General features: G+C 36.0%; 1 protein-coding gene and 1 pseudogene across 1 annotated transcript; one reads left to right on the top strand and one right to left on the bottom strand.

The window, feature by feature from the left end:
* Positions 1 to 1,422: 1,422 nt before the first annotated feature.
* Positions 1,423 to 2,381, bottom strand: LOC124502111 (glyceraldehyde-3-phosphate dehydrogenase-like; annotated as a pseudogene).
* Positions 2,382 to 10,272: 7,891 nt separating this feature from the next.
* Positions 10,273 to 11,286, top strand: LOC124501919 (olfactory receptor 9K2-like). The gene has a single exon (XM_047066367.1). It carries the CDS (start codon positions 10,324 to 10,326, stop codon positions 11,284 to 11,286), a length of 963 nt encoding a protein of 320 aa, XP_046922323.1. The 5' UTR covers positions 10,273 to 10,323.
* Positions 11,287 to 13,158: the final 1,872 nt, after the last annotated feature.

Raw genomic sequence — 13,158 nt, 5'->3', positions numbered from 1 at the left:
TTGGTCTTTCTTTGACCGACACTTATCATAATACTCTCTAGCTCCATCCACATTGTTGCAAATAGCAAGATTTTATCCTTTTTTATGACTGAACAGTATTCCACTGGATATATATGTGTGTGTGTGTATGTATATATATATATATATATATATATATATATATATGTATACATATGTATATTTGTGATTATAGAAAACATAGTCATTTATTTTCACTGGTAAGTTAACATTTTGAGAGTTAATTCTGATAAACAAAGTTAAATGAGGAGAAGGGAAGAGACAGATAAAAAGCCTGGGGAGGAAATGCCTACCGAAGAGTACAAAAAGAATGTCTAGTTTTGCTGTGAATAAGGATTTTGGTTGGATACCCAAGTAAAATTAACTGCCATTTGAAATATCAGAGAATATTGGACAAACCATGGTCTGCTTTTTCCCATTATGTAACCAAGTATATTATTCTCCAGAATTCCATGTGAAAAGAATACTAGAAACTATGTATTAGCTAGAAATGTGGCTAGATTTTATAGCATATTCAATTGCTTAAATTTTCTTGCTTTTGTTTTTACTAAGGAGATGATAAAAAGACATTTAGATATTATCTTAACTAATTCACTGATTTCATAGTTGAGTGCTCTATTGATTTGCTACATTTTTAATAAGGGGTGAGCACTCTATGTTGAGAGTAATGTACAATTGGAATGAAGTAAAACTTTATATCATTAACTTTGTTACTAGAGTCCACAAATCTACTGGACTATGTTTTTAGCAAACGAATGAATGAATGAATGAATGAGTGAATGAGTGAATGAGGGGTTGGAAGGCTATTGGTGCTGGCAAGAGCAAAAATGAACCATACTTAGTACCATCTCTTTCTCTCCAGTTTCCTAAGGTGTGATTCTCACTGCTATTTTCCTTGCTTTAGTTTTCGTTTTCCAGAATATATAGATCCACAAGAGTGTATATGTCTTTTATGGTTTCAACTGGCATTCCACCAATAAATTATCCAAAGTTTCCTAGACATAGACACAACTAGTTATACACACAAACATATATCCATTTTTACATAAAATATTTGTATTTAAGTATATTCATTGACACACACGTCTGTGTGTGTGTGTGTGTGTGTGTACATGATCAGAAACACTTTAAAACAAATTAAATCTTTATATAAAAATTTGATAACAGCATCTGTACATGCACAGGTATTTTTCTGGCTGGATACAGTATACTTTGGTGATGGTACATGACAGAATAGGGGAACCTGAGCCCCTCCCCTTCTTCAGGGGGTCTGGGATAGAAACTGTGTAGAGGTCAGAAGATTCTCAGTGCGTTGAGGAATGATTTGGGGCAAGGACTCTCCAGCAGCTGAGAGACTCTCTCTTTTTCTTATATGATCAGTGAGAATAGTAGTCCAGGGGGCTCTTACTCCTGGGAGGCCATATGGACTATGAGGTCTACTACCTTGTTGCTATAGCCAAATTCATTGTGGTAACAGGAAATGAACTTGTCAAATTGGTCATTGAGGGCAATGCCAGACCCAGCATCAAAGGTGGAAGAGTGGGTGTCACTGTTTAAGTCACAAGAGACAACCTGCTTCTCAGTGTAGCCCAGGATTTCCTTGAAAGTGCCCTCTGATGTCTACTTCATCACTTTTTGATATCATTCTGGCAACTTTCTCCAGGCAGCAGGTTAGATTCATAACTGACACATTGAGGGTGGGGACATGAAAGGCCATGCCAGCAAACTTCCCATTCAGCTCAAGGATGACCTTGCCCACACCATTAGAGGCAGGGATGATGTTTTGGACGGCTCCTCAGTCACCACACAACAGCTTTCCGGAAAAGCCATCCACGGTTTCCGGGTGGCAGTGATGGCATGGACTGTGGGCATGAGTCTCTCCGTGATGCCAAAGTTGTCATGAATGACCTTAACCAGAGGCCAAATAGTTAGTGGTGCAGAAGGTATTGCTGGTAATCTGGAGAGAGTTGCCATACTTCTCAGGGTTCACACCCTTCACAAACATGGGAGCATCAGGAGAAGGGGCAGAGATGATGATGCTCTTGGCTCCATTCAGATAAGCCCAGTTTTCTCAATGGTAGTGAAGTGACTTCAGCACCAGTATCACCCCATTTGATGTTGGCAGGATCTTGCTCCCGAAGGATGGGGATGGGCTTCCCATTGATGACAAGTGTCTTGTTCTCAGTGCTGACTGTGCCATTGAATCTGTTATGGATGGAATCATACTGAGACAAGTAGACCATGCTGTTGAGGTCAACGAAGGTGTCACTGATGATGACAAAATCCACTCTGCCAGAGTTAAAAACAGTCATGCTGACCAGGCACCCAATGTGGCTAAATCTGTTTACTCAAACCTTCACCATCGTGTCTCTGGGACCTGGGAGGCACTACACAAGGAGATGCAGCTGTCTGTCAAGTGAGGAAGAACAGAGACAGCACATGCGTGTATTTTTCAGATTTTTCAGATGAATTAAAGATATTAATACAACAGATGCTTAGCTTCTAAATAAGGACGTGAATGACTCATCTGTATATACTGGGAGTCACTCGTTAGCGTGATCATAGTGGTCACAAAAATGCCATCCTTACCCCCACACTGAAGTCTAACATCAAAAATTGTCATTCTGAATTTCAAAATTAATCCCTAAAAGTGTTTCCAAGTATCAACTTGGGTTTTTGTACTATAGTAACAAGTAGTCATTGAACAATGTTAGCAGACAAGAAAATAACTCTGATTGCAATGCATAAAATAGATTGAAGGAAGTCAGGGTCTGCCATGGTTAAAACAAACAAAAAAGGTAAGATCCATATCTAAGATATTAGTACTGGGGATGTAAAAAGACATCTAATGATGCATTTTCAAGAAACTTGACATTGTCTTGAGGTAAGAGTGAAGCAAAGAATGCAAGCCTATAGGAAGAAAATAGAGAAAGCAATGACATCCAGGAATCGGGCTTAAGAGACACAACTTGTGAGCTTTGCAGTGAAGACAGGAAATGCAAGGAGAGTAGACAGGTGGTGCAGAGAAACAATGAAAGAAGGCCAACTGCTGTCATGCTCCATTTTAGGATGAAACAGTAAGAAGAAATACTACGTGCAAGGATTTCAAAAACATTATGATATCGGGGCGCCTGGGTGGCTCAGTCGGTTGAGCGTCTGACTCGGGCTCAGGTCATGATCTAGCGGTCCCTGAGTTTGAGCCCCGTGTCGGGCTCTGTGCTGACAGCTCAGAGCCTGGAACCTGTTTCAGATTCTGTGTCTCCCTCTCTCTCTGACCCTCCCCCCATTCATGCTCTCTCTCTGTCTCAAAAATAAATAAATATTTTTAAAAATTTAGAAAAAGATACAGTTAAAAAAAACATTATGATATCAAGCGAGGAATGTTGTGGAATGAATTTAAATACATAAAATATCTCTTTAATACTAGTTCTTTGCCATATTTGGGGTTGAATTTATTATTCTTCTAAAGACTGAGTCCCATGAAGTCTCTCTGTACATTTGAGACTGTCATTACAGTCACTTGTTGAGCCGCCCTAAAAAATAATACTTTAAATTAATATGGAGGACATGCTTGAAAACAGCATTGATCTCAGAACTAATAGGAGAAAATGGGAAGTAGAGAGAAGGAGCTATCAGGGACAGAGGCCTTTACCCAGGACTGTTTCATTCCTTATGTTGAAAAACAGTAACTTTACAATTTTTAATTCGTTATATCTAAAAATAATTTGAAAATAAACCATGTAACGCACTGCAAAGATTAATTTACCATTTGACATTTTTATCAAAAATATAATAGATCTGAGATTAGATAGTCTGGATAAAATGGAAATATTGACATTTTATGATAAAATTCTTACATTATTTGTGTTGTTTTCATTGTTAAATGTGTCCTACATATAGAAGAGCATATGAAGTCAGTGATGTCAATTTAAAATAACTAAAAACTATGGGAATGCAAGCTGGTGCAGCCACTCTGGAAAACAGTATGGAGGTTCCTCGAAAAACTAAAAATAGAACTACCCTATGACCCACCATTGCACTACTAGGCATTTATCCACGGGATACAGGTGTGCTGTCTCAAAGGGACACATGCACCCCAATGTTTATAGCAGCACTATCAACAAGAGCCAAAGTATGGAAAGAGCCCAATGTACACCGATGGATGAATGGGTAAAGAAGATGTGATAGATATATATATTATATATATATCTATCATATATATATGTGATAGATATATATATATATATGTGATATATATATGTGATATATATATCACATATATATATAATGTGCTAAATTTACCCATGGGCTAAATGGGTAAGGGGCATTAAGGAATCTACTCCTGAAATCATTGTGGCACTATATGCTAACTAATTTGGATATAAATTTTAAAAAATAAAATATAAATTAAAAAAATAAATTAATTTAAAATAATTAATTAATTAATTAATTAAAATCCCTAAAAACGATATACATCCATCCACTTCCCAGGCTAACACAGCAAACACCAGACTAAAACAGAAACTCCCAGTTTTTCTGTCCCCAAAAATATAGATCTCAAAAGACACATCAACTATACTGACTTTTCACACCACCCAAATTACACTATGGTTTTGTTTTGTTTCCTGGGGGGTTTTTGGTCAGGTTTAGGGTTTTAAATTGCGAACAGTAAATTTCAGCTGCATGCTTTTATAAATTTGACAAGTCAAAATAAATAATATCTTCAGGACTCCAAAACATTTCCTTATGTACTTTTGTAGTCAATCCCTACTCCTCACCCACAGCCCTTGAAAAACCCACATTGTCCTATGGTTTTGTTTATTTGCTATTGTCACAGAACAAGAATCATATAGTTGGTAGCTTTTGAGTGTCCCTTTTTTCACCTTGAGTAATACTTTTAAGATTCATCCATGTACTTGTATATATCATTGTTTTATTCCTTGTTTGCTGGAGTAGTAGGTCACTGCCCAGATATACAGATTCACCAGTTGATGGAAATTATAAAACTTCAGGTTTCATGTTTAGGAAGAAGTTGTTTTGAGTTGTCTTTTGTACTTCGTGAAACATGTAGGCTTCAGACTTTTGCTTAGAGAAGCCCATTTTTCTAGGACCAATTGTAGCAAACTAATGTGTTGTCATTGAATTCCCTTGGCACCTATTTCAAAAGTGGATTCAACAGGGGCATCTAGGTGACTCACTTAAGTGTCCAACTCCTGACCTGGGCTCAGGTCATGAGTTTGTGAGTTCGAGCCCCACATCGGGCTCTGCACAGATAACGCAGAGCCTGCTTGGGATTCTCTCTACCTCTCTCTCTGCTCCTCCTCTGCTGACATTCTCTCTTTCCCTCTCTCAAAATAAATAAACAAATGTAAAAAACACAGAATCAAAAGTTATTTGAACATAGATAGACAGATAGGCTTATTTACACATATATATCAATATATATGTTTATTTTTGGACAGGTTATTTTGTCCCTTGATATATTTCTTTTTCATTTAACCAATGCAATATTCACTTAATTAATATGTTCCATAGCAGGTGTTTAATAATTTTACTGTATAAAAATTCACAAAAAAATGACTAGATGTGTAAATACCTTAAATTCATTATTTTTTAAATACTAAAAGACATTTATATTTGTAGTGTCAATAGACATTTCAGTGAGAGTTTACTATTCTTTATATATTGATATATTTTATTTGTTTATTTTTGTTTAAGGGTTTTGGAGTGAAATTTATGAGATAGACACACCTATAATTTGTATTTTAATTTCTAAATTATAACTATGAGAGACTCATAAATACAGCTAGGAAATATTGCCTCTATGATCGTTCTTGGGTTTGTAACAATGGTCTTGTTTCTTTCTTAAATGTTTAGTAGTAAACACTAGTGGAGCCAATTACAAGAGAATCATTGTTCATGGGAAAATTGTTAATAAAAATTTAATTGTTTTAGGAGACATTTTAAAATGTATATTTCTCCTTCATACATCACCCTGATCTCTTCAATTTTTTTATTTTAACAAATCCTTAATTTTTGGTGAAAATATTGTTTATTATGCAGTTGAACCCTTGACCAGGAGTCGGGAACATAGAACTCTTATGTAGCCGAAAGTCTGCATATAACTCATGACTCCCTAAAAATGAAACTGCTAATAGCTTACTGACAACCAGAGACTTACTAATAACCTAAACAGTTGATTAACATACATTTTGTGTGTTATATGTATTATATGCTGTTTTCTTACAATTAAGTAAGCTAGAGAAAAGAAAATGTTATTAAGAAAATCATAAGGAAGGGACAGTACATCTACAGCACTGTACTGTATTTGTTGAAAAAAAAATGTGCATGGAAGTGGACCCATGCAGCTCAAGTCCATGTTATTCAAGGGTCAACTGTATATATTTTTTAATATCAGGAGTATCTGTCTGTAGTGCTATCTCGTTTTCTTTCCTGATACTTGTGACTTAATGTTGCTGTTTTTCCACTGTTATCTTGGTTAGGGTTTTATACATCTTACTAGTCTTTCTGAGAATCAATGTTAAGCCATGTGATCACCTCACACCTGTCAGAATGGCTAAATGTGGGTGAGGATGCAGCTCTCCATGAAGGGACCTTCATGCACTGTCGGTGGGAACGCACGCTGGTGCGGCCTCTATGGAAAAGAGTATGGAGCTCCCTCAAAGAGTTAAAAATAGAACTACACTCTGATCTGGCAGTCACACTACTGGGTATTTACTCAAAAATACAAAAACATTAATTCAAAGACACACACACTATGTGTATTGCAGCATTATTTACAACAGCCAAACTATGGAGTGGCCCAAGTGTCCATCGATAGATGAATGGATTAACAAGATGTGGTCTAAATATACAATGGAATATTATCCAGCCATAAAAAAGAATGAGATCTTGCCATTTGCAATGACATCAACGGAGCTAGAGAGGATAATGGAGATAGCAAGATAACTCAGTCAGAGAAAGACAAATACCATATGATTTCACTTATAGGTGAAATTAAGGAAACAAAAATAAATAGCAAAGGAAAAAGGAGAGAGACACAGAGAGAGAGAAACCAAGAAGCAAACTCTTAATTACAGAGAACAAACTGATGGTTACCAGAGGGGAGGAGGGGAGGTGACTGGAGAGATCCTGGAAATAAAGGAAGGGGATTAGAGAGTATACTTATCATGATAAGCATTGAATAAGGTACACGATTGAAGAGTCACTATATTGTACGCCTGAGACTAATATGACATGTATGTTAACTATACTGGAATTAAAATTAAAACTTAATAAGACATACTAAAATAGCCAGTAGAAAAAAAAATGTTAAGCCATGTGAATATCCTATATTATCCACGTTTCTATTTCATGATTTTTTATCTGTAAAATTTACTCTCATTTTTTTTGTTTGACTTGCTATGTTCTCTTTCACTATATTAAAATAGAAGATTAATCCAGTTGTTCATGTTTTTCTTGTTTATAGTCTTTACCTATATTGCTTTGTATATATCCCTCTAAGTACTTCATTCACTGAATTGCAAAAGTTTAGACATAACATAGCGCACTATTTAGTTCAAAGTTAGTCAAAATTTAATTTGAGTTCTTTTCAATCTATTGAGTTTTAGGGAGTATCTTTAATGTCCATGCCATTAGACCCTTCTCAACTCATTATCTAATAGTTAACTGATTTCTATATTAAGCTGACCATCATCAAAGAACACACACTGAATGATTTCAATCGTTGAATCTGTGGAGGGTTTCTTTATGTCCCATCAGACTAGTGAATGGCAGTAAGTGTTCTTATGTATTTTGAGCACTAGCATGTTTTCATTGCTAATGCCATCGTGGGCAGTTTCAGGAATTGGATTCTGGTACATTTGATCAATTGGATAGCGAAGCTCTACCACATGTGCTTTCCCCTTGGAGGTGTTGGAAAGTTCAAATGTCTCCTAATACTGTGGTTCCTGCCACAGAGTTTGTTCTACCAATGAGACCCACACAAACTCAGAATTTGGTAGAAAATTTCAACATTTTCTACCATGGAAATGTCACCTTAGGAAGGTTGTGGGTACATATGGGCTATTTTCTGCAGCATTGTTGAGTCCCCAACTTCCTTAGAGAAGCTATTTTGATGGATGAGGAAGCAGTGACATCTTTTTTTTCCATGTATCTGATCTCTGGACCACAGTTAAGGTTCTGTGTTTTTAAATTGTATCTCCGATGGTAGCCTATCTTTGTGAATCTTATTATATTGCTCTAAGGGTCATTATTAGAGTGTCACCCAGAAATTCCTCCAGCCTTTCCAAACTTCACAGGCCTCAATTCACCTTCATTAATAATTTCCAGTTTAAGATACTTAAACTATTTACTCTTCCTACACTTACCAAACTTTTACTAATGCTGCATTATAATAAAGGAACGCGCCGGGCCCATATGTTTTGCTATGTACACACTAAAAAAAATCCAGGTAATTCTAGAAATAATTTTTAAATAAAAAAGATTTTCTAAAAGTAGAATTATAATTAAATTATGGAAATCTTCAGGGGAAAATGGCATCTGCATAATTATAATACGCTGTTTCATTAGAGTATTATGTCTTTGGTTTTACTGTAGTCTTTAGCCACACATAATTATTGAGGATTTTTAAATACAGATCATGATCTCTTATCCAATTTCATGCTAAGAATGCTTAGAATATTTTTTAAATTATCATTTCTTCCACTATATCTTCAAAATATTTAGTACTTACACATAAGAAAGCTTAGATTAGCAAAACATTATCTGACTTTGTGACTTAGAGGGCACTTGTCATGGCATGAAACACATCGACATCAGGAAATACAGGTAAATCATAATTTGGAGTTAACTTCTATCTTTTTTTAAAGCATAGCAAATGTAATTTATGATGATTTAATATATTCATTCGTTTTAAACTTAAATAGCACAAACTTTAAATCTGTTTCCTTATGCTTACCAATATCTATGCTATGATAATTACCAGAACGTCTTTCCTTGTCAATGAAGAAAATAAAGTCTAGAGAAATTTCCCAAAGGATACACACAACCAGAGAAGAAAAGCTCCTCATATATGGACTATTATTAGATTATTTGCTTATGTCTGAGGTTACTGCAGTCCTCATGGACAACAGCCCTTGAGCCTGCACTTCTGTCTCCATAATTGACTTTATGATTGCTCCTCTCCCAGTGGAATCCATCACAGAGGATGAACAAAACCTCAATGTGGAAAACTCCTGCAGAAAGGTATCAGAAGTAAATTAAGTACTGTTGATATTCTACCAAGTGATCATGGACTCTGGAGACCGAAGGTTGTTATGGTCCTCAAATATCCATGGTCATCCCATTGTGCTCATTTTAAGATATATAAGGCATAATAGAATATAAGAAAGGAACTCTCCTTTAATATATATTCCTTAATTGGCTTGTCCTGACTAAAGAGTGACAGCCCTTGAATTGACACAGCTTTGATAGAAGTTACTCACTGTCATGTGAGGATTAGAATGTTTATCAGCTTCTTCTCTGCTCTAAAGAAAATGGCTAAGTGAATCTGTGTGATTCACACACCTACTAATGGAAGTAAAATATATATAACAAGGCAATAAAAATGCATCTATTTGGGAGGAATATCCTTGACCTGAGAAAATGAACATAGATTTGGAAAGAGCATTAGAAAATTATATCTAGGTTTAGTGATTATTTTGATGTTATTAATTTTAACATACCAATAACTTATGATTTTTATTCCATTTTTAGAGATGGCACAGTAATAATGGAAACCAAAGATTGTACATAAAAGAAGGTAAACATATTTCTAAATATATTTTGTACTGTCTTTTAATGATTCAGATATGGACAGTGAATCATGATGGCTATAGCACTATCATACAGATTATATGTATTCCCTGCATTTTAGGTTACATTTTTACTTTAGGTAAAGCTAATTATTTAACAATGAATATATTAGGAATAGAAATTCAAAAAGTGATGAATTTTAGACCACATATTATGTTACTTTCTTGGTGAATACTCAGCAAAATTATGACCTAAAATACAATAACCCATTAACTTCTTTCACTGCTTAACAGAAAAACAGTCTCATGGATCTCGTATTATCTAATCCAAATTCCTGATTCTTCATGACATTAACATGGTTTCATATACAATATTTAATTAAGATATAACTAATTTTTTTCCACACTTAAGAAAGTATTTGTGTCACTAGAAACAAAGCACAGGTTTCATTTGTTCATTTTTCCTTGTCCCTTTCAGCAGGTTTCTGCCATGGGTGACAGGGGAACAGACAATCACTCGGAAGTAACTGACTTCATCCTTGTAGGCTTCAGGGTCCGCCCTGAGCTCCACATTCTCCTCTTCCTGATCTTTCTGCTTGTGTATGCCATGATCCTCCTAGGGAATGTTGGGATGATGACCATTATTATGACTGATCCCCGGCTGAACACACCGATGTATTTCTTCCTAGGCAACCTGTCCTTCATTGATCTCTTCTATTCGTCTGTTATTGCACCCAAGGCCATGATCAACTTCTGGTCTGAGAGCAAGTCCATCTCCTTTGCAGGCTGTGTGACCCAGCTCTTTCTCTTTGCCCTCTTCATCGTGGCGGAGGGATTTCTCCTGGCAGCTATGGCCTATGACCGCTTCATTGCCATCTGCAACCCACTCCTCTACTCTTCCCAGATGTCAACACGTCTTTGCATTCAGTTGGTGGCTGGTTCTTATATCTGTGGCTGCATTAGCTCGGTTCTTCAGACAAGCATGGTATTTACTCTGTCCTTTTGTGGCTCTCGGTCCATTGACCACTTTTACTGTGACACTCGCCCACTTGAGAGGATATCTTGCTCTGACTTCTTCATCTATAGGATGATTTCCTTTTTCTTATCGAGCATCATCATCTTGCCTACCATCATAGTTATTATTATTTCTTACTTGTATATTGTGTCCACAGTTCTCAAGATACGCTCCTCTGAGGGACGTAAGAAAGCATTCTCCACTTGCAGCTCACACCTGGGAGTCGTGAGTGTGCTGTACGGTGCTGTGTTTTTTATGTATCTCACTCCTGACAGATTTCCTGAGCTGAGTAAAGTGGCCTCGTTGTGTTACACCCTAGTCACTCCCATGCTGAATCCTTTGATTTACTCTCTGAGAAACAAAGATGTCAAAGAAGCTCTGAGAAAGATTCTGGGGAAAAAAATACTTTTACTTAATTCTATTTTAACAGTGACATAACTGAAAGGAAGGGGCATTATGGCAGTCTGGGAGGCATCGATGCAAACAATGCACCCAATGATTTTGAAGTTCTCAATTTTAGAAAGTTTATTTATTTGAATCCCTTGTACCTATAGCTGAAGAATACATTTGGTCTATATTTTGCCTAGCTGTTGATTTTGGGGTGGAAGAGCTTTCTCCATACTTCACCTTCATTTGAGTAAAGACAATGATTGCCATGTAATTTGATTTTAAGGAAAATATATTCCAAATTTACTGCTGGCTCTCTAAGGATGATGTTAGGATTTATTTTATTCTTGATTCAGTAACAAATATTATATAATGTGTATAATTATATAATGTGTATAATTGGTAGATAACCTTATGATATAAGGTCACCCTAAGGGTGACATGTGAGTCACTCAACTGTGTAAGAACTGAGTGAGTGAAACACTTAGTTAATGGTTTCTCTGACTTAGATCAATTATTCTTGCAAATCCCCCCTTTCACAAGATAACTGTAATGAAACTGAACCAAAAATAAAGACAATTCATTTTTTGTTATATATGGCTAGTGAGAGTTAATTCATCACATTGATAATTATTGAATTTTGATGCCTTCTTGTCCTATGAAATTCCCTATGTATAAATAATTTCAGTCCTAGCTCACCATGAAATCTGGGGGAAATAGCTATAGAGAACTAAACTGCCATATATTAGTCCAGTGAAAAAGACATTTATGGAAAATACAAAGAAAGTGTAGTCTCTAAAGGTGAGTGGTTCTATGGTCACAGAACACTTCCCAAGCACATTTTAAAACAAATAGCACTAAGCCAAATGAAATAAATAGCTTTCTGTGCAAATGAAGAAAATAACTCTATGGTGAACTTCATGTGGTTTATAAGTGATTTGTAACACACAAGACAAAGAGTGAAGCATGAGACTTAAAGGGAAATTCATGGAAATCATACAGATTTACTGACATATATGTCAGGCCAAGGAAGCTGACCTTTATTCTGTAGACGGGGGTAAGCACTGGGAATTTTTAGAAAGACAGTATTGTATTCAAATTGTCATTATACGAAAATCATACTGGTAGCTTTGAGGAAGATAAGTACTCTTTGGGAGAAAGATGGTAATCCCAGAAAGTGTGTGGTCATCCAAGAGGTTATGGTGGCTTTAATGGAGGGAGTCTTATTAGGGACAGTGAAGAAAGAGATGACCTTTAGAATTGTAGGTAAAGTAAGCTGAATACTGATTGCTGGTTGATAACATGAGAATGACCTAGAAGTGAGTAATGATGCTAATGTTTGAGCATCTGTGCTGGAGAAATGCTACCTCATAATGAGGAAGGAAATATAAGGGTAAGATAAGTTCATTGGTAAGAGTTAAGAAAATAAGCTCAGGTGTCAGACAGAGCTTTCAAATTCTGTTTTTGCCCCTGTAGGTTCAGGTAAGTTACATAGTATCTCCGCATTGTTATTTCCTCCTGAAAATGGGGTGTATAAGAGAATCTCCACCATAGAGTCATTTGAATGATTGAATTATGTAAATTTCATATGTTTGTTAAACCCACATCAGGTTTGTCTTTTCCTCCTGCTCTCAACACTATTCATGTTACGTCTGAGAGAGGAAGACACTAACTTTCTCTGCCCCTCTGTCTTCCCTCTGTGCCATGATGTGTCTCCAGCTCTCCAAGCATATCTGTTTTCATTTTCATAGACAGAGCTTGAGAAACACTTACTACTTTGTTATATCAGTCTTTACCTTTCTCTCTGCAGAAAACTAAGGGAAAAAAATGTAAAATGATCAAAAAGGCAACAGAAGCCCCAATTATTTTTTTTTCTATTTAGTGCTATTTTTTAATGTACATTTTAACTAGCCAACATACAGT

The sequence above is a fragment of the Lynx rufus genome, unplaced genomic scaffold (assembly GCF_022079265.1).
Source record: "Lynx rufus isolate CCGP_SWC_20201006 ecotype Redwood Valley unplaced genomic scaffold, mLynRuf1.p SCAF_7, whole genome shotgun sequence".
NCBI classification, from domain to species: domain Eukaryota; kingdom Metazoa; phylum Chordata; class Mammalia; order Carnivora; family Felidae; genus Lynx; species Lynx rufus.
This window is presented reverse-complemented; position numbering and strand designations above follow the sequence as displayed.